Source organism: Anser anser, assembly GCF_964211835.1.
Source record: "Anser anser genome assembly, chromosome: 6".
NCBI classification, from domain to species: domain Eukaryota; kingdom Metazoa; phylum Chordata; class Aves; order Anseriformes; family Anatidae; genus Anser; species Anser anser.
The window spans coordinates 30,680,365-30,702,313 of NC_139726.1; the positions used below are offsets into that span (position 1 = coordinate 30,680,365).

General features: G+C 44.5%; 1 protein-coding gene across 11 annotated transcripts in view; it reads left to right on the forward strand.

The window, feature by feature from the left end:
- Window positions 1–21,949, forward strand: part of AGAP1 (ArfGAP with GTPase domain, ankyrin repeat and PH domain 1) — a 375,831-nt gene that overhangs the window by 98,412 nt on the left and 255,470 nt on the right. For 6 of the 11 annotated variants that reach the window (XM_083841487.1, XM_083841481.1, XM_083841486.1 and 3 more), the window contains 3 exons: window positions 11,730–11,788; window positions 19,824–19,911; window positions 20,647–20,658. In XM_083841487.1, the coding sequence (XP_083697613.1) occupies window positions 11,730–11,788; window positions 19,824–19,911; window positions 20,647–20,658 (159 nt within the window). The remainder of the gene's footprint in view (window positions 1–11,729; window positions 11,789–19,823; window positions 19,912–20,646; window positions 20,659–21,949) is intronic. The other 5 variants (XM_083841488.1, XM_083841479.1, XM_083841480.1 and 2 more) reach the window with 1 other exon arrangement.

Sequence of the window (21,949 nt, forward strand, 5' to 3'; positions counted from 1 at the left end):
TGCAGAGTTGTGGAAAAATCCTGTGCTGGTTGGTGGTTGATGAACTGGCAGGTTAAACTGAAGTGTGGCTGGGTGCAAAGGGTTGTATGGGAAGAGAGCAGTCCTAAATAATGTATCAAAGGCTCTGCGTGTTTGCATTTTGTGGAAAACATGAATGAAGTGCCCAGGATAGCTCAAAGCAGACCAGAAATCAGAGCAAGCTGCTGTGCCTCCATGGTAGGAGAACAGCGTGCCCACAGCTGTGGGCTTTGTGGGGTTATTGTCGTCCTTGCATCTGGAAGTCAGTACGGGGAACAAAAAGTGCATTAGAACAGCAGTAAGTTGGGTCCCTGCAAGAACCTAGCAAGAGAAGCAGAACTGTGCAGGGAGGGGAGGGGAAGAGGGAGTCGCTCTTGGTGAGCCCTTCCCATACAGGAGCTAGGGGGCATCCTGGGGGGCCAGATCCAGAAGCAGCCCTATAATGTTCCTTACTTCTGTTTTGTTACCCGAAGATAACTGAGCTGAGAGGCCCTGTAGGACCTTGTGAGTTTCAGCACTTAGAGATGCACTGCTGTTAGCTGAGGGATAAAATACGTCAAGGGCTTCTTTGATAAGAAGAGGAAGCCAAGGTGTGTGATACCACCTCATCTGTTCTTTGCAAGAATTGTTCTTGTTTTACCTGTAAAAATTTATTTTCTCTTCTGCCAAGCAGTCACCAATTTTCCCCGGTTCCTTTTTTGCTTTGTGTTTGCTTCTTACCTATTGGAAAAGCTAAAACTATTTTCAGCCTGCCAAGCAATGTGTCTCAGTCGTGTTTTGTATCTCGGGTGACTTTCTTCTTTCTGGCTTGCCAAATAAAATCTTTTTCTATACTCATTTAGAATCCACTTCATGTTTCTCGCACTTCATCTTTTCTTAGTTTATATTTTGACGTTGATTCTTTTGTGTACTTTAATCCATCCCCCTTCAGCTTTTGTCATCCCTCGTACGAAAGTCTCTCATTAATACTCAGATCTGAAAGTTAATTCCTGCTTGTGTCATAGTCAAAAAAGGCAACAGATGACAATTTCCTCCTTTTGGGTACTTTGGGCATCTTTGCTCAGACATGGGTTTAGTTCAGTATTTTCAATGCTGATACTCAGCAGTTTGTGAAAAGCATGTCACTGCCTTGATGCCCTGAGCACAGCTTTTTGCAGCTCAAAATCTTATTGCCAGGTTTTCACTCTGTTACGTTTTAACATAATCTTTCTGGTGCTGCCTCTGTCCTTCCCTTGAAACAGGAGACAGCAGGGAGCAGAGCTAACCTTTGACACAGACCTGCTTGCCCGTGAGACCAAGCAGAATAAGACACTTACCAAACATTTCCAGTGGCTTCTTTTTCTTCTTGGAGTTGAATTGTACCGATTACTTGTTTAGCTGCATCCTCTGAAGCTTTGGTACGTACAGAAATACTGTGTTGCACCCCCCCCCCCCCCCCCCAAAATGGTATGTTTTCAGCACAGGCCATCAATGTAACCTGAGGCCTCATCACAACCTGGAGCCCTAGCTTGGGACTAATAAGACTTCCAAAAAATAGAATGCCACTAAGATATCCCTTGTTTGGAAGTGGTGATTGACTTTCCCAGTGTTACTGAGAGAACAGTAGGGACTGGCCTTACTACAGCGGTGCTTTCATTTTTTATTTCTGTCTGTTTTTATATTCCTTTCAGCTTCTTGCTGTGGTTGCCATTGCCCTGTCTCTAAGAGCGGACAGCCAGGACCAGTATTTTTGTGTCGCATTGCCTCGGAAAAACAACTGAGTGTTAAGGAACTTGCATTTTGTTTGAATTTCTTTGTAATCCTGATAGTCTTTGCTCTGCCTTTTCTGAAGTGTGCTTCTGTTATCTGGTGGCAGTGTTGCCTCAAGGGAAAGCCTTTGTTTTATCTGTGGGATTTTATTTTTACTTAAATGAGAGCTGTGCGTCAGCTCCAGAACCCTACCTATTGAAAAACTTTGCCTTCCCTGTATTTTTGCTTGTAAAGTGTCATTTATTTAGGCTGCAAGCTCTTCTTGATGAAAAACATCCTTGCTCTTTGAGAGAAATGGTCTCGGTTGGAGCTGCGTTACGTTTGAGGGCAAATCAAATGTATTGATGGTATTAGCTGTGAAACTTGAGGCACAAAACTGCTTTGGGAGATGTTGTTTGGAGGGCTGTAAGCCATCCCTTTCCCATCGGAGCAAGAAGAGGCAGTGCCCAGCTGTGGGCATGGAGTACATAGCCTGAGGTCAGGCTCTTGGGCAGCTTCCGCAAGGCCAGGCCAGCCCTGGGTGCAGGCTGGGCGAGGGAGGGACTTGCAGTTCAGCAAATACTTCACAAAATTACTTTCCAACTTCAACTCTTAAATTTCCAAGCCAAGAAGTGTGTTAGAAGAGGCTGCTGTGTCAACCGTCGGCGTTGCATAGCTTCTGCTGGCTGCAGAGGCTCAATATCAAAAGCTGATTTTTTTTAACTCCTTCAACAGCCTGGTATCCTGTGAACCTGTGCTGAAGCTGAGGTGGTGCTTTAACTTAAAATGCTGGGGGCTGAATTGGAGAGGGAGTGTGCTGAGAGATTACCCCATTCTTAAAAAGGCATGTTTTATTGCTGTCAGGAGTCTCAACCCAGAAGTCGCGTATCTCCTGCGTTGTTGAGGGAATTAGCACACGAGCTTTGGGGAAATACGCTCTGAAAGCGCTCCTTTGATAAGGCTCCAAAAGAGCGATGTGTGCATCCATCTGCATCTGTGTGGGCAAGTGGGAGCTTGTATGCATATTTTTGTACCCGTTTGGTCTCAGGTTTTTATTTCAAAGTAGGAAATAGCTCTAAATACTGCCTGTCATGCAGATGTTCGGGGTGGTGGGTCAGGGTGTGATGCAGTTGGTTCTTTGTTCCCAGGTTTTCGAGGGCTCCTGTTCTTAAAAAGAAAAAGATCTTTTGCTGAGGGTTTCCAGAGAAATCCTTTGGCTTTTTTTAATAGCTTTTCCCCATTTAAAAGGACAGCAAAGGAACTTTGGGATAGCCTGAGGGAAACTCTTAAGAAGTTGTCCAAGATTCACGGAAGATGTGAGTCTTCATGTCACACTGTAAGCACTCCTGCCAGCTCTTTGCTCAGTTCTCCTTTTGGACACGTTTGTCATTACATTTTCATCTCGATTAGGCCAAAAAAAAAAGAAATCCATGAGCTTCTCAGGCTTTGGTTTAAACTGCTAATCAAGAGTGAGATATTTCAGTGAAGAAAACGAGGTGAGTGGAGCAGGGGACAGCACAATGTATGGAACGAGGCAGAGACTCCTGCACCGGCACTGGGGACGGTGGGCTGCAGGGTGCCGTGGTGACATTAGGGCAGGTTGGGTTCTCCCACAGTATTCATCAAGAGATGGATTTTTTTTTTTTTTTTAATAGGATTGACAAGAAGGATTGGGAGGGTGGTGTAAATCTAATGAGCCCCCTCTGTGGGCTGTGTAGCTGTCTTGCTACTGCGTTCTGGGGTAGTAAGTGGAGCTCACTTCAGTGACTTGGTTCTGAGTTGTACATGCAGGTGTGTTGGGGGCATCCTTGCTGGCTGTGTCTTATTTAGGGGAAAAAAAATTCCTGAGCTCTGCTAGTCTGTACTGAAGTACTAGGGAAGTGTTGTGTTTGCAGGACAGTTTAAAGAGGAAAAAAAACAAAAACAAACAAACAAAAAAAAACCACTCTCTTTTAGTCTATAGCTTCTTCAGCTGTTCCACTGGGACAGCCAGCTAGTGTGTAATGCAGTTAGGGCAGAGAGCTGAAGCTTTCTCACGTAGCTTCAGCAGCAGAGGAGGAGGCTGAGTTGGGAACAGCTGACAGTGACCCACTGCTACAAGAAAACCTCAGGTTTGCAATGGAAGCTGTTACCTTATGGTGAGGTTCAGTCCACTTGTTTCATTAGCTCTCAGGAAGACTTCAGGCATGACCAGGACACTGCTTGTTGCAGGCAGATGAGGGGGTTTTGAATTTTTTTCTCTTTGATGCTCTTCTGAGAAGAGTACGTGCTTCTGGCCTGACATGTTGAGTCTGAAACCTGGAGCAGGGGCACAGGGAAGCCTTTTATGATTGATGATTGTGGATCTTACCAAGGAGGTAAGCCTAAGTTAAGTGTTCCTGAAATCTCAGAAGACTGGTAGTTAGGGAGGAGGTCACCATCTCCCCGTTGGAATGGAGCGATGATGAGCTGGAGTCTTGGGGACCATATCTCTTGTCTTTTTGTGATAAGCTGAAGGTCAGATGGCACATGGGTGAGCAAATGTGCTTCGGATAGGCAATTTCTGTGGCATCAGGGTGGCAGAATAGGGATGCTTTTGTGCTGGCAGAGCATGAGCAGTCAGCTAGAGAAGTGTGAATTTGGCCAGCTAGCTGTGTGCATCTCATTTTCGGTGTTGGCAGCTGTGTGTCGGGGGCTGTGGTACCTGATGGAGGGGACCAAGCACCTGCAGGAGGTGACTTCATAGAATCATAGAATCATAGAATATCCAGAGTTGGAAGGGACCCTTAAGGATCATCAAGTCCAACTCTTGACACCGCACAGGTCTACCCAAAAGTTCAGACCATGTGACTAAGTGCACAGTCCAATCTCTTCTTAAATTCAGACAGGCTCGGTGCAGTGACCACTTCCCTGGGGAGCCTGTTCCAGTGTGCAACCACCCTCTCTGTGAAGAACCCCCTCCTGATGTCGAGCCTAAATTTCCCCTGCCTTAGCTTAACCCCGTTCCCGCGGGTCCTGTCACTGGTGTTAATGGAGAAAAGGTCTCCTGCCTCTCGACACCCCCTTACGAGGAAGTTGTAGACTGTGATGAGGTCTCCCCTCAGCCTCCTCTTCTCCAGGCTGAACAGGCCCAGTGACCTCAGCCGTTCCTTGTACGTCTTCCCCTCCAGGCCTTTCACCATCTTCGTAGCCCTCCTCTGTACACTCTCCAACAGTTTCATGTCCTTTTTATACTGTGGTGCCCAGAACTGCACACAGTACTCGAGGTGAGGCCGCACCAGCGCAGAGTAGAGCGGGACAATCACCTCCCTTGACCTACTAGCGATGCCGTGCTTGATGCACCCCAGGACACGGTTGGCCCTCCTGGCCGCCAGGGCACACTGCTGGCTCATATTCAACTTGCTGTCTACCACGACCCCCAGATCCCTCTCTTCTAGGCTGCTCCCCAGCGTCTCATCGCCCAGTCTGTACGTGCAGCCAGGGTTTCCCCGTCCCAGGTGCAGGACCAGGCACTTGCTCTTATTGAACTTCATGCGGTTGGTGATCGCCCAGCTCTCCAACCTATCCAGATCCCTCTGCAAGGCCTTTCCACCCTCATTCGAGTCCACAACTCCTCCAAGTTTGGTGTCATCAGCAAACTTGCTCAAAATACCTTCTATTCCTACATCCAGATCGTTTATAAAAATATTGAAAAGTACCGGCCCTAAAATGGAGCCTTGAGGGACCCCACTGGTGACCGCCCGCCAGCCTGACGCAGCCCCATTTACCATAACCCTTTGGGCCCTGCCCGTTAGCCAATTGCTCACCCATCGTATGATGTTTTTATTTAGCTGTATGGTGGACATTTTGTCCAGTAGGATCCTATGGGAAACCGTGTCAAAAGCCTTGCTGAAGTCCAAAAAAATCACATCAGCTGGTTTCCCTTGGTCCATCATACGGGTGATCTTATCATAAAAGGAAATCAGGTTAGTTAGGCAGGACCTACCCTTCACAAACCCATGCTGGCTGGGACCAATGACTGCTTTGTCCCCCAGGTGCGCCTCAGTAAGTTCGAGAACCATCTTCTCCATGATTTTACCAGGCACTGACATGAGACTGACAGGCCTGTAATTGCTAGGGTCTTCTTTCTGACCCTTCTTGTAAATCGGCACAACATTTGCCAGCTTCCAGTCTACCGGGAGACTTCTTGTCTAGACTTCTTGTCTTCCCTTGCCTCCATGGGGTGTGTTGTGTCAGCAGGGTGATTTTTTTGTTGTTTTAACAGATAAAGTACTTGGAAGTCCCTCATAGGGAACCATCATTGATTTTAGTAAAACAGTCGTGGTTTTTGTGGCCTTTGATCTGATTTAAGAGACTCCTGAGTTAAGTGCCCCCGAAGAGTCTCCCACCCCTCGTGCTGGGTCTCTGCCTGTAGCTGTTACAAGACTTGCTGGGCGCTCAGCGCCTCGTAGGACATGAGGAGCCTACCCGGAGCCATGTGGTTATCACACCTTCTGTTACCTCCTGCTAGAGCTTGGCGTTGTCAGCTGCCAGTAGATCCCGTGTTTGTTTCCTAGCCCCTAGTTGTTCTCTTAAAATCTAATGCTCGCTAGCCCGTGCAGCAGCTAACAACTAAATAAAAGCAACTTGGTCTTCTTATGGAAATTAAATTTAAGCTTTTAATGCAGTTAGGCTGTATTTCTACTCAAGCAGTGATTGTCTATTCTGCTTTTTTGAGTTCTTCATCCTCTCATCTCCTGGTAACGCTGTGTTTGCAGGTGTACCCCTTACACATTTGCCGTTAGTGAAATACATTGCGTTTTCACATCGGTATTAATTGCATGATGTGAGATTCAAACCTCTTGCCCAGGGTAGTGAAGTTAATGGACAGACTGAATTTTGCTAATGTTTGTTTAGCTTTTTAGTGATGGCTAATGGTTTTAAAGGGGAAAGTTTTTTCTCTTTGTCAATGGTTATTCTAAGCAGGGCTTTTATGTCCAATGCGTTGAAACAGACCTTTTTGGAAGTCTGCCATCGTGCTAAGCTATGGAGAACTTAAATCTTGCCAAGAATGGCCATTAAGTCCCAGTACTGCTCCACAACGTCGTGTTAATGGGGAACCAAAATAGCTTGTACACCTGACTCCTAATTTCGGAACTAGCAGAGGAGGTTCCTCTGGCTAGAGTTGAGTTACCAAGCTGAGGTTGTAAAACAGTGAAGGACCTCGCTCGTTCGTGCGTTACATCAACGTAATGATGTGCAAGTAGAACACAGATCCTAAATATAGTGGTGGAAATAACCAAAAAGAGGGGGAGAGGAGGAAAGTAAAAAGAGAAATATGAAGGCTATTTTGTGGAAAACTTGGCTAAGAAAATGCAACTTAAGTTAGCTTGGTGCACATTTTTAAAAATAAATGGTTGACACCATGCATATTTGAAGCTTTTGATCATTGATGCAGAAGTTAAATGAACGGGACACACAAGTGTGATTAATTATTGACCAAAGTACTTCCTTTTGTATGTATAGTCTGCAGTTGGATATGAAGGTTGAGTTCACTTGAATTCCCATCAGAAAGTAATGCAAACAAGACAGTTGATCAGCTTCACACACGTGGCTCTATTTGTTATGCAGATCTTTGCCAATATGTTTAAATCAACATTCAGTAGTGGAGTTTTGTTGCTCTAGCATATTGTGGACTACCCAACTTGTGCTTTGTATGCTGCAATTTGACGCATCGGATGGTTCATACTCATGCTGCAGTTTCTTTGCTTTAAAATGTAATAAACCCACCCCGAAATAACTCCCCATAACCGCAAAATCCCCAGGCTTGTTTGTCGTGCTCTATCTGCAAGTATTTGACCTTTTCGCCTTAACTTCCATGGGTTTGGGGATTAAGTCAGAGTAAACCACTACTTAAAGGCATTTATGCTACAAGTTAGCTGTGTGCTTCAATGTTCACATGAATGATGGCACGTTAATCTCTTTGCTGAAGAGACCAGATACTCCTTCATGACATGTTCTGGTTTTAACTATAATTCATTATTCCTTGTAAAAATGCCAGTGTAAATTATACTGGGGAAGGAAGATGATTTTGTAGATCTCCTAAGAAGCTTTTTTAAAGGGGCAATAAAAGAACTACCCAGATTATACTTGTATAACTACAGGCTGACTAATGAGTTTCCTTTTTAAAAGGAAAAAAAAAGGTAATCCAGAGCATCGGATCTGTAAGTATAAATTAGTTGGTGTCTTTACTGGGGAGGTAGTAGTGGTTGAACACACAGTAATAGAATTTACATCAGCACCTGCAGGTTTTCATGCATTTGTTATATGAATCTTTTTTACTGCTTTGCAAGTGAGGACCAAAATAATAGGTGTGTGCTCCAGAAACATCACCTGGGGAATCTGTACCTTATGCAAGGAAGAAATAATAGAAAGGAACTGCTGGGTTTGTTAGCTGCTCGCTGTGGCCAGTTCTTTCCTATCGTGGTGGAGTTCAGTGGAAATTTCTTCTCCTTTTCCAATGCTTCCCAAACGAACAGCAGGTCAAAGTAAATCCGGGAGAGCTGTAGTAGCTCACTGCTGGGGGAAGGTTGGGTGAGGAGTGCCCTTCTCACCCAGCTTTGTAGCTAAGGGCTGTAGGAGGCTTCTGGAGCTGGAGTTGGATCTGCTGCAGCTTTGGTGCTGCACAGCCTGCTGGGGGCTGCTGGAGAAGCGCTGGGAGCTGGGGTGATGCTGTCCCACCAGCTGTGTGCAGCACGTTTGGCACCGCTCATGTGGTCAGCTCTGCACTCCAGCTGTAGCAGAGGAGCCCTGCTCTGCTGGTTGGGGTATTTGGGGCACTTGTGTCTGTGCTGCTGTGATCTCGCATCAGCCATGGCACGCTCTAAGGGATGACTTTCCTTCCTGGAGGAAAACCTGTAAGTCAAGTAGTGGGCTCTTAATCACAGGGTTTCTAGAGCAGCTCTCATGCTAGGAGCATAGAATCAGGGAATGGTTTGGGTTGGCAGGGACCTCAGAGCCCACCCAGTGCCACCCCCTGCCATGGGCAGGGACCCCTGCCCCCAGCCTTGGGCACCGCCAGGGATGGGGCACCCGCAGCTCCTTGGGGCAGCCTGGGACAGGGCCTCACCACCCTCTGAGGGAAGAATTGCTTTTACCGCGTGCTGGAGAAAGATGTCCCTGGCTCCTCTGGTTGGAGACTTGCAAAAACCATGTTGCCTGATTCCGGATTGTGTTCTGTATGCAAGAAAACAGAGCAGCAGTTGCTCAGGTCAGGTATCTACCCAAGTTGAATCCTGTCTCTAAATGGAAGGACAGCCTTGGCTCAGGCAGTCATTGAACTAAACCGCTGTCAGCCTGGAGGAGATTTAGATTCTTCTCTAAGTATCCTAATTCTTTACCTAAGTATCTGCTATTGGTCTCTGCTGTAGAAATAGGACACTGCCATAGCTGATTCTTCAGCCTGATCCCCTGCAGCCTTTTTATATACCAACATGATATTTTCTAAGCAATGAAGTAAATATGTGTTCCAGCTGCACTGAATTACTTAAAAGCAAGGAATGTTTTGGAGAAGACTATTTTGTGATGGCTCTTGAGGCGTGCATTTTTTTCTCTCCACCCGAACAAAGCACTGCTCATAATTTGCTGTCCTCTGTCCTCATCTTCCCCTTCCTTGGCTTGGGGTCTGTTTGGTCTGAGGCTGTGATAGTGTTTGACAAACGCCTGCCTGCTACGCGACATAAACAGCTCTGTCTGAGTTCAAGATGAGGTGATAACTAGAAAGTGCTGCTCATTTTTCACCCTGTCACAGTGCTTCAAGTCATTGCTAACCTGATAATTGAAACTGTAACGCTTAAACCCAGAAATGCTTAGTTTGCTTATCCAAAGCGTATTTAGTAATCCTTGGTGTTCTTTCTTTTGTAACTAATACCTACATTGCCATAAAGGCTGATTTGGTTCTGAAGGAAAAAAAAAAAAAGAACAATAATTTAAACCTGTATTTGCTTGCTTAAACCATGAATAGATGAAGCAGAATTTAGAAGCATCATGTCACAGTGAAATGACTCGTGTGCTGCCTCCCCGTCAAACCCTGTCAAAGTGCCAGCCAGTACAGATGTAACCCTGGGACTTCAGTTCTTGATTACTTCTGACTAGTTCAAATCATAAGCATGAGCCTGGTGACCATGGTGTCTTCTCTTACTGCTTACTAAAAGGCTTCTGCTGCCTGGCTTGAGTTGTAGTAATGAGGTAGGGTTTAGGGCATCCCAGTTCAAACATGATCTTCAAAATAGTGTTCTGTCTTTTTGGAATTCTGCTGCTAAAGAGCAGCAAGTAAAACAAAACAGTGGAACAGCAAATGCAATGTGACACAACAGAGCAACAGTCTTCGGAGTGTCTTAATACAAGCCTTTGTTTTTCCTTCTCCTTCCACTGAGTGACTGGGAGACAGCTCAAGATTGTAATATACCAAAATAATTTTGTTTTAAAGAGTCTTCGTGTAAATGCACATCCTGCTAGTACACACGAGCTTCTACTTGTACCTGAAATGTGAAAGGATGCATTAAATAAAGATGGAGAAGGCTTCCGAGTTAATGGCTAAGGTGCCTTTGTAATACCGAGCAAAGTGAAGTATTAACGGGGAATACAGCTGTAAAGCTAAATACAAGTTTGCTTTGAGGTTTGTTTTTATTTAGGCAGGGGAAAGCTTGCTTACAGCTGAGAGCTTCTTAAGCTGGTGAGGACACCGTTTGGGTAAGAAACTGCTTCCAACTTCTTTGTACTCTGGATGGAGACAGAATGCAGTAGCCCTATTCTGCTTGGGGTATCCGTCCCGAAGTAGCTGCGTTCAAAAGCTTTGCATGCGTATGGACACCGTAGTCAGGCATAATTTCTCACCTGTTAGTTCCCTTAACACTGGGAACTGGATCTGTTGCACTGATGGTACTTCAGTGCTGTTAATTACTGTACAGTTTAATCTGCCGGGTAGGAGTATTCTGTGACTGGGACGTGCAGTAACGTAATCAGTTTTGCATTGCTTTGGAAAATGTTAAATCATGTTGCAGAGTAACGCTGCTTGAGCTTGTAACTGAAACACGATTGTTGTTTGGCTTTCAGTTGATTAGACCGTTATAGAAGGAATAAAATGAGAAATGTTTTTGGAGGTAGAAACGGAGCCTTGTTTCTTTTTTTTGTGTGTGGGTTTGTCAGTGATGTTGGACATGGGTGCAGCTCCAATGAGTGACTTTCTGTTGGGAGCAATGATGACCTTAACTTGCCAGTTCACCAGAAATCAATTCCCTCCTTCTCTCAGTTTTCTTTAGTTTTGTAGTAAATGTTTCTGTGGTTTATTTAAGTCTAAATGGCTTTGGTTTAGTTTACTCTTTGGTGAAGTTTTCAGAAGTCGTGGACAGACGTCATCAGAATCTAATCAAAGTGCAGTCAGATTGTGTACGATGTATAATGGTTAGTGACTCCACGTTTGCTCTTGAAAACTAGCACGTTTCTAAAAGAAGCCAATGTTCTTGCATTCTTGGGTAGGGGAGTTACCGCTGATGCTAGCAATTGCGGTTGTGTGATGTGCAGTAAAGAAGCAGCGCGTTTTCCAAACAGACAGATGTTCTCACTTGCCTGGGTGGACAAGCTGCTAAAGGTGGTAACAGCGGTTGTTGACGTTTTGTATGATGAGCAATCCAAGGCCTTCCTTGTAGAGCAGAACTTTCACTGTGGTGGATGGGAAGCAGTTGAGCTAGGTACGACTGGGGAAATATTTTCATAACACAGAACTGTGTTGGTTCTAGTCTTCTTAATTCCAGCCGAAGTGGTACCCTGAGGCTTGCAGAATGTTAACCTCCAGATTTCATGAGGTTTTTGTATGATTTAGACCAACGCTTGGAGCTTGGATACCAGTCTTCTAAGAGCAAATGTGAATCTTGGTCTTGAGTATTCAAGTCCTTGACATGAAATTTTGGGCAGCAGAGTGTTAAGTGAAGTTGTACTGATGTTGTGAATGTTGTCTGCTTTTACAGATGCCTTTGTAAATAGCCAGGAATGGACACTAAGCCGATCTGTACCAGAGCTGAAAGTGGTGAGTTTTTTTTATTTACTTCTCTCTCTGAAAAACATTCTGAAAATGCTATGCACAAGTGAAAAGTCTTCTCAGGCTCATTACATTTCCTGTAGGAGAAAAAACATAGAAAATGATTTTTCAAAGTGAACCGTTTTTCTAAAACAAAACTATCTTTCTGAAGTTTATGCATTTTCTGGTTTTGCAAGCATGCTTCAAAGACCTACTTGTGTTTTATTTCTGCTTCAACTTGTTTGCCTACTGGAACCGGCTTCCTGGTGTGATCTTCTGAGCAGGGGAGTCTTACGCCTCTGTAAGAGGGGAAGTGACTTAGCAGGTGATATCTAATGCTCCTTTTATCTCCCTGTAGTAATGTTTCACAGTTTCTTCAAGGACTAAATGTCTTTCCTCCCTGTCTTAAGATATTTTAAAAATAAATGTTCTGTCTGGGGGCTTGCTTGCATGTATTTCCTGGAGCTCTTTATTATACATAACAAAAATGAAATATTTGGGAGGTTCATTTAGGGAATGGAAACCAACGCTTTAGTATGAGTGAACAGTGATTTAAGAGCTGCTTACAATAGCTTTTCCATTGGCTGAGCCATTTCATATACAGATGGAAGAAAAGGCAAAAGAAAGATTGGGGGAATTTCCCAAATTTGTTCTTTTAAAGTTGTAAACATGGAGGCTGGAGATGGGGGCTGAGATCTCTTAGCAGTGGATATTGAACAGTAGGCAGCTTGTCAAGCCTGCAGCGCAGAGTTGTTGAGGTCAGATCACTGATGTTTGCTAGGTGCAAGCCCGGATTTAATTAAATATGATCAATTTCTAAAAGCCTAAAAAAAGGAAGAAAAAAAAAAAAAAACACTATGGTAAGATACTGTACTTGGTGATAACTTTGGACATCCACGGTCTGCTCCAGATGGTCAGACGTCTGGACAGCACCTTGTGCCTAAATCACTTCTGGTGTCTTGTTGTAACGGTCAGAGCTGCTCCGATCGAATGTCCACTTGCTGAGCAGCAAAGTGAGTTGGACAAAACCATATCAATTAAAGAATGGACAGCTGGGGCCATGCTTCGTTAGTCCAGTGCTCATGCAGTAAATTTATTTCTCCAAATCTGAGCTGATGATAACGTTTATGAAGATGAGGGAAAGCATAGGTCAAACCTGACATGACAAATGCGCTTGATAGCAAAGACATTCTAGTGGGAACAGCTTCCTCCTAACTGGAGCTGCCTTCCTGCTTTTATTTCAGCAGTGCACAAGGTAAGTAAAAGAGAAATCTCATAGTCAATGGATAGAAATATATATATTGCACCAGAAGGACCTGCAGAAGGTTTACCAGATTGGGTTTAACTGGTGGTATGTTTCGGAAGACAAATATCTCCCAAAATATCTTGTAAAAGAAACTCTGAAGAGCTTAGGACTGGAAGGTGTTGGCTGGAATCCAGTCCACTGCGGTGGCTGCTAGTTTATGCTGGGAGTTTATCTATGGAGGGTTTTCTTGTTGTCCTGTCCCTCTCCTAGCCCTTCCAATTCCCAACACCCAGTAATGAACGTATGGCTTGCAGGTCAGACCAAAGCTGTAGTTCCTGTGCACTAATACAGAGTTGCAGGGCATTAGGAGTGGTTTTGGGGCACAGTCACCTCTTGTGACACCAAGGCTGCATTATCTGAATACTTTTGTCTCGGGTATCTTTTCCCCACATTGTGTGAAGCAGTGGTATGGAAATAAACTTCTGCTGTGTAGCTGCTGTAGAGAATTGATTTTAAGTGGTCGGCATGCGTGAGCCTCAGGATCGTTGTCTAAGGCTGTAGCCTGTTTAGCACCGGATGAAAGCAGGACTCTTACCGCTGTGCAGATAATAATTTGATTATACCGCAGCAAATGATTGAAGCGAGCAGCGCCAGCTGGAGCTGTGAACTTGGGTCCAGCAGAAAGGGCAAACTAGGTCTTCCGTTTGGAAAGGGATCTGCTCCTATAAATCTGCCCTCATGAAGGAGCACGTGTAGCAAGTTACCACCGTGTTGTTGCCTGCTTTCAGAGTACTTGGCGGCTCTGGGCTGTGGCAAAGGAACGAGAAGGTCGTGCTGAGAGCCAGCCCTCCCTTCGGCCCCAGCACTGCCATCGGCTCACCACCACAGGGAGCTGCGGGCGCGTTGTTTCAGCTGGGCTCTGCTGGGCTGGTGGGGAGGTATGAGAAGCATGGGGTGTTTGCTCCTGTCACCGTGCAGGGCAGGTGGGACAGTCAGGCTTAATGTCACTGGGTTATGAAGGAAGCCCTGCCCAAGCCAACACTGTCCTGCAGGAAAAGGTGGCTGGTAGCTCGCTGGGACAGGCTGTTTACTGCAGTGTCTGGGCAGCCCTTAAATTGAGGCTAACGGTTTTATAGCAGCTGTTATTACACTTCTAGGCCCCACAGAAGTTTAACAGGAATAGAAAAGGACTTGGGGAAAACACACAGGGAGAAGTCTATTTCTTGAGTGATGGCGATGCTCCTGGATCCTGTTGATGGAGATGCAGAATAAGCGCTTGTTCTCCTTGCAAACCGTAGCAAATTGTGTGGCACAGCTGGCTAAGCTGCTCAGCCCTGTCTGCTGCCTTCAGCTGCTGGCCTGTTTAGGAGGAAACAGGTTTTGGTGTCTGGAGGCTGGCCTGCAGCAGGGCGATGCCAGTGTTGCTGCCTGTGGGGTGTGAGGGCGCTGCCAGCAGACAGACACTTTGCCAGGTTTCACCCAGCCTTGGGAGCTGCCATCGGGTCCTGGGCTGGCCGTAACCATGCTCCTGCTGCTTGTGGAGGGCCTTCCCGGCACTGTAGCAACTTCAAACATGGCCCAGTGGTAGGCAGAGTAAACAAGAGAACTTTCTGGACAAAATCTTTCCATTTATTCAAAAAAAAAAAAAAAAAGTGCCAGGTGCAGTCAATCTGCTGTGCTGAATAGCTTTAAAATGCCCCGTGCTATCAATACATGAGGCATTTTCATAAACAGGCTTCAGTAGGGTGTAAGCGCAGTGGTTTGGGGATGTATAAATTGTGTCTGAGCAGACGTGCAAATAAAAGATACAGTCATACTGGTGGGGCACTGTGTTATGTCCTCGTCAGAGGGACTTTCAGTTTCGGAGCTGGGTGGTGGCTTTGTTCCCTAAGGTGCTGTAAGGACGTGGTGCACTTCACATGGATCTGCAAACAGACATGGCTCGGTGCGTTTGCATCTAGAGTGCGGGGGACAGGAGTACACATGCTCTGAAAGCATGCCGGGGTATTTGTCATAAAGTGTGGGATCATCCCTAAAACAAGCAGAAATCCCAATTGAGAGCAATTTCTTGGTACTAGAAGTCAGAATTTGCCGGTGTGAAATCTGCTGCTCCTAGTTTCAGAGGGTAATAGCAGACAGAGGCTGGAAGCGCTATCACTGAGCGACAGGAGGCTGGTTATGCCAAACTGCAGTCTCACGTACTGCTTCCATACCTGGCAGAAAAGCCAGGAGAGACTGAAGGAACCCTCTGCGGGCAGACAGGAGGAGCTCGGTGCCTTGTGCCTGCTTTCTGACCTGGCTGTCTGTGGAGAAAGTGAAGCGGTGTTAGACATGCAAATTTTGTGGGCAGCTTGGAGGTGTTTGCTTGGGGTTTGTGTGGTTTTGAGAAGTTAGCACGGTTTTATGCTGGAATACCAATGTTAATAGTTTTTCATGTTTGCTTCTTTCAGTTTGAGCTCAGTTTGTCAGTTCAGTGGGTAGCTTAAAACCAATTCAAAGTATAAATCCAGGAACTTCTCTGCTAAGAAGCAGCTGGCTATTCTGATCCAGAAAGCCAGTCCTGCTTTATCTTTAAAACTCCCCAATACTTTGCTTTCTATATTGAAAACAGCTTATGAACATGAATAAAAAGAGAAAGAAAGGAAATACACTACCTTTCTTTGAGGCTTATTTATGACCTATGAGACAGTGGTTTTAATAGTTTAACTTAATGGGAAGAAGGCTCTAGGTCTGCTACATACATGAAGTGGTTTCTCAATTGAAATACACATCTTGTTCCTCCCGATCACTGTTTTCTGCATCAGTTTGTAGCATCCTGTTTCATGATGCTCTTCTGGCCAGGCAGACATGTTTTTCTGGGTGCCTGTAAGGAGGAGCACGCTGGCAAACCTCCAGTGCTGTAAAATGTCCTGTGCTGGTATGGTCTTTGGGATGCTTGGGGCTGGGGGGGGGGGAACAAACTGACTTGTATTCTGAAATCACTGGATGTCCTACAAATATTTGGGGTCTGGCTAACGACAGTATCACTTCCTAGCCCCAGGCCAAGGACCCAGCAGCTCCCTCTCACTGCAGCCTGAGCTGTTGCTTTTCTGGTCCTGGCAGTTTTGCCCTCTGACTAGGTAGGTTTTTGGCACCAGTACAATATAAAGTAGCATTCGTTTGTGTACAGGCAGGACTAGAGTCACTTGTAAATGAAGGTTTAAATATCTGCTGTGAGTTTCTGTGCCTGTGGTTGTACCTCATGACATAATGGGTTTTTACATAGGTGGCATTGCTGCATTGGCTACAAAGTAGGTCAGAAATTGCATCAGTGATGTTTCCAAAGTTATAGAGTTGTTGGTTGTAAAGTGAAAACACAAAATGTTCTTCTCTCTCGTTATTTTCCTAGTAAAAACACGCAAAGTTTGCTCGCTTTCCAATTTTTCAGAAAGTGTGTTACTCATAAAGGACCTTGGCCAGGCTGTTTATCTGCAGGGGAGACAGCTGAAATGGCATCTCCAATCTACTGATTCAGAGATAGGAGTTCTGGTTTTCTTGCTATTCTTGGTCTTAGACAATCATAACACAGGGCTGGTGGGGAAGGAGGCGGGGAAGCTTGCCTTGGGCCCGTGCCGAGCTGCTCCTCAGCAGTGAAGTTGCTGGTTCAGTGAGTATCGCGTGCTGGTTAGCTGCTTGCTGAAGGTAAGACAACTAGCGAGCACCTCTATCTCTTTATCAATAAACGCTAATCTCTTCAGTGTAGCTTTTTCTGAGTGGATTGCCCAGGGGGACTTAAATGATCTGTGTACCCAAAATCTTGATTTGCTCAAATCAAGAGACCTCCTTTCTAGACTCTCAAAACCTTTGATGTCAGCAAGTGAGCATGGGCATCTTGGAGGCCTTCGTTGCCTTGCATGTCTGACCAGCTTGCGAAGCATAGTGTGTAGAGCAGATTAATGGTTTAAGAGGATTGAAGCATCAGCTGTATCCTTTCATTGTTGGTGTTTATCTTCCTACATGGTGAGGCTTATCAGGTAGATGAAGTTACACACCTGTGGACGCTACCTGCTTCACAAGATGTAGTTTTGCAACTCCACGGAAAAGAACAAGTGACTAGTAAAAACTTGTAGGGAGAAGGGTGTCTTCTGTAACCCAGAAAAAAAGACGTTCCTGGTGAGGAGCATTGCTACAGCCAGGATTTAAGCCAGCCTGTGAGTTATAAACCTTAATGAATATTTCGTTTTTTAGCATTTATACACGGATGGAGAAAAGATCTCAGAGATGATTTCCGAATTTCAGTGGTGGAATTTCAGTGATGCAGTTGTGCTTATAATTTAAAGCTCACTGGAATAAGTTACTCGTTCCTTAGCCCTGGAGGGGAAAGCAGGTCTGGTCAGTGCTTCTGTCACAGCCAGCCCAGAGTGAAGCTCTGCTCTGTTTCCAGAGCCTAGTCCCACGGAAGTGCTGGCTGAGAACGCAAGGTTCAGTCATCTGTGCAGGTGGCATTTGCCTCTGCCACGTATCTTGCACTGACCCTTAGATGCTGACATTTTGGCGTATGCTTCACTTGGAGGGCGGTGAGGCCCTGTCCCAGGCTGCCCAGGGAAGCTGTGGGTGCCCCATCCCTGGAGGTGTTCAAGGCCAGGCTGGATGGGGCCTTGGCCAACCTGATCTGGTGGGGGGAGTCCCTGCCTATGGAATGAGATGGGCTTTAAGGGCCCTTCCAACCCGAGCCATTCTGTGATTATATGCTAGCATGGCTTGTAATTTCTAAGATGTAAATTAGATTAAAAGCTTCCAGTACAGCGGGTTAAACACTTTTCAAAGTCAACTCAAAGCCCAGTAAGCAGCTGTCTGTTGTACAGCCACTAGGGCTCTGGCTTCCTTTTTGATGTTTTGTGACTTCTCTGGTAGCAGCTACACTTGCAGTGGGTTTCTTGTGTTGAGTTTCTTTTCATGCCTTTTTTTTATAGTTCTACCTGTTTTCTGTCTGTTTGAGCACTTTCCCACTAACCCAAATAGAGGAAGAGCGAACCTAGTATTAGGTCAGAATGGGATCTGGGGTTTCTTTTCCCTGCTTCTCACCCCCAGGTTATGCCATATGTTGTTCTTTTTTCCTGGTACTTCTGAAATCTGTTGGGGTTCTTGGTTTTTCTCTTCTTGCTGCAGCCCACGCTTTTCACTACACTTAAAGCTTACGCTGTCACGGGGGCTCAAGGGGGATGCAGAACTGCCTTCCATTTGCTCCCTGCCTAACTTCTGCTTTAGCTGAGCCATTCTTGCATGCCAGCTGTAGAGAGAAGGCGGGCATCCTCCAGGCACTGTTGTATTTATCTTAATTGAAGGCTGTTCACAGTTGTAAAGAATAGATTGGTTTTTGCTGCCCCTCCCAACCTACTGACTCTAAAACTGTCATCACAGGTGACACCACTCTGTTGGTTTAAGCAACTTTTTAATAAGGAGGATAGCTTCTCACCATTTAGGATTAAGAAAGTGGAATAGGGACCGTGTATTAATGTGGAACTTGTTCATCCGGCCTCTGACTGTTTGGCAGTCTTAAGCCAGCCAGCTGAGGGTTCATCCTATCTCCAGGGAGCTTCTGTTCTGAACCTCTTGGTTAGGGTCAAGATAGACATGTACGGCAGAGCAGGGTTAGGTTTGTTTAGAAGAGGAAGCTGGTTCCCATCTCATCCCCAGAAACGGAGGAAGTACTGTCTCTGTGGAATCCTGTTTCACAGGGAGATCTGAATAAGTGAGTGACTCCTGAGCAAGAAAGCAAGACGTATGTTTGAAACGTACAGGTGTGTTCTCCAGGCCCACATGGCCCCCTTAACCAGGCAGGGCAGGGCAGGCAGCCAGGCTTGGATCTGGCTGTGTGTATCGCTTGCTCCACTGTGGGCTGACGGGCCCAGGGACGTAGCAGCAGGAATTGTTTTGTCTGCTAACGCAGATCTGCGTCATGAAGGGGCAGGCTGGTTTGGGACTGTGGGAGTAGTGCAGGAGGACTTGCATCACACCTCTTCTGAAAGAACAATGGAGTCACAGCTTATCTTTGGCATTTGAGCACCTTGAGGAGGAAAACTGTTTGTTGTTGAGCTATGTTCTACCACTTTTGCTTGTTCTTTAAAAGCAATTGCGAGCAAACCAGCTTAAAAAAAAATCCTGTACAGTTTAAGATTATGTACTTACATTTGTTTATCATCTGTTCCAGAGGAGGTGTTTGGGCATGGACAGTTTGACTTGTAAGCTTGTTGGAAAGTTCAGCTGGTGAAGTAAGGACTTCAGTAAGTCCTGGCAGGCATGAAATACAAATCCGTATTTCTATAGCCCTAAATATCTGTATCCTATATATCATATATGTATATAGCTGTATCTGCATCTCTATAGCCATATAGATCATGCTTAAATAGAGAGTCAGTGTGAATCACATGGATGGATGGTCTGCAGAGATACTTTACAATATTAGGATTTTAAAGCTTCTCTGCATTTTCAGTACCGAGGCGTAAACTCAGAGGTTTCTCTGAGTTTCAGCTTTCTTCCTTGAAATCTATACATTGCCTCGTATTCCCACCGGACATTAATTAGTGGCAAGAAGAGTAAAGGAGGGCTACTAATTTTGTTTTATGCTATAGCATTTATATTTTCTGCTGTAGCCTTAACTTTTTGGCAGATGATTTAGCTGTTGACATATTTTGAGGTGCTCCTGTGGCATGGGCTTTTTCCTCACGTCAGAGAAATTATTTGTGTGTTAAGATCTTGCTTGAAAATACTGCTTTTTGTGGGAATTAATTGCAGTTTAACTTTTTTCCTTTTTTCCAGGGGATTGTGGGTAACCTAGCTAGTGGCAAGTCTGCACTTGTACACCGGTATCTGACTGGCACATATGTCCAGGAAGAATCACCTGAAGGTATGTGGATATGCAAATTTCTTTATTTTTCCCCACAGACCACATCTTTATTAATTTTTAATCATGCAGAAACAAATTGGTAAAGAATCCTATTTGCTCTTTTCAATATTCATGGAGAGTTGTCCTTTAACATTTTCCAAACTGAGATAAGTACATGTGATAAGTGTAATTTTACCCTTTTCATAACTTCTTAGCATCCTTAAATAGTTTTTCGTCCATTGTTTGTCCATAAGGAAAACTTATAGCCCTGTATAGAGAAGAGTTTATCACCCTCAGTGCTGGTGCTTTCAGCTGGGCTGTTGAAAGACAGAATTATTTTATCTGGTACTGGATTACTGGATTTCTGCAGAATTGGGCCCTTCAGCTTGTCACGTTGGGAAAGTAAAAATAAATAAAAGAAAAACAAACCCCACAAGCTAAACCAAAGATGTAAGTTGTTCTTTGTTTAATATATTAAATCTTTGGTCTTGAAATTTAAAAAAGGAAGGAAAAAAACAAAACCTGTTCTTATGCCATAGAAAATTAATGTATACTTGGAAAGATTGTAGCGTTTAACAATAATCCAAGTCTGTGGCTTGAAATCATGAATATCATAGTACCTTACAGAAGCGTGTCTTACACTAAATACTTTTTTTGGTTTCTTTATTTATTCTCCTTATGAACTTTTAAATCCAACTCTGAGACACTGAATTTCTGGTTCCTTCTTTTCCTTACTGGCTGTTCCATTCTTTGCAGATATGGATGCAGGTAACTATACATTGTCTTCATGGCAGCTCTTGTTTTGAAGAGGCAGAAGGCGGTTTTTGTACTGTAGCGTTTTCCCCTTGTTCTGTGTATCATTTTGATTTGTTTCCTTTTGATTTCAAGTCTTTAGTACATCTCACTGTTTTTGTCCCTTGCTGTAGTTGTCTTTTCAGCAGTAGTAGGTAGCTTCATGCATCTCTGATAACATTTGTTTTGAATTAACTCCTACCAAAGGAAGCTGTTAAGTGTTTTACCTGACTTTCTAACAGTCTTTAATTGTAGTTAAAATGGGAGGAGAAGGAAAGGGAGGGATTGCCGTGGCTGCTGCTGCATAATTGCAATTCCAGTTTATAACCTTGCCTTACGTGATTTTGCTTCTTTGTAGCTAGGACTGAGGGGGTGATAACTCAGCGTAGCAACAAAACTGCATGTAGATGATGTTTGTGTTTGCAGCTTCTGGGTGCTGATAGCGAGAAATAGTAATGCAGCATGTAGATCCACAGAACAAAAGTGTTCAGAAAATAACAAGCATCTCTGCTGATTTTGTTCCTCATTTGATGAACAGAAAATATTTTTTCTTGCGAAATTTAAGCATATTGATTGTTTACGGGGTTAATACTACTCTTCTCCTAAACTATGAATATTTTAGATGGTGTTCCTTGAGAGTGTTGCCATCTGTCCTCTTTGTCTTCAAGGATTTTTATTTACAGTGCTTGAGTGACATTCAGACTGTTTTCCCCGAAAGGATTAGATTTCAAAAGCAGTGTCAAATCATTTCTTTGCACATAAGTGTAGCTGACAAGCCTCACTAATGACACCATTCCATCTCATTAACGGTAGGAAAACTGAAATAATTAAGAGCTCTAATTCACCTTGTAAGCAACACAGTCAAGATTTCTAATCAAGTTAGTATTAAGGAAATTCAACCCACGTAGTTTCTCTCTAGTAAATGTCTACTGAAATTATTTGTTAGTGTTTTATTTCTTTCTTATCCAATTGTAAGTCCATCCACTGTCATTGGGTATAAAAGACAGCATCAGTGTGGATGGTTCTGTTGCGTTGCAGTGCGGGCCCTAGGATTTTTACATTCTGCGTGGGAACAGAGCGGTAGATTAAATCGATGCACTTCTTCTCTTTGTCCTTTTCTGAGGCTTTTAAATATGCTGGTTTCTTGAGTTGGATAAAGAATGTTTTGTATACGAAGGCATTAAGGTCTCAGCTGCTTGACTAGTTATGAAGAAAAGTTTATTAACTGAATGGCTTACTAGCAGCGAAATTTATCAGGCATCATGTA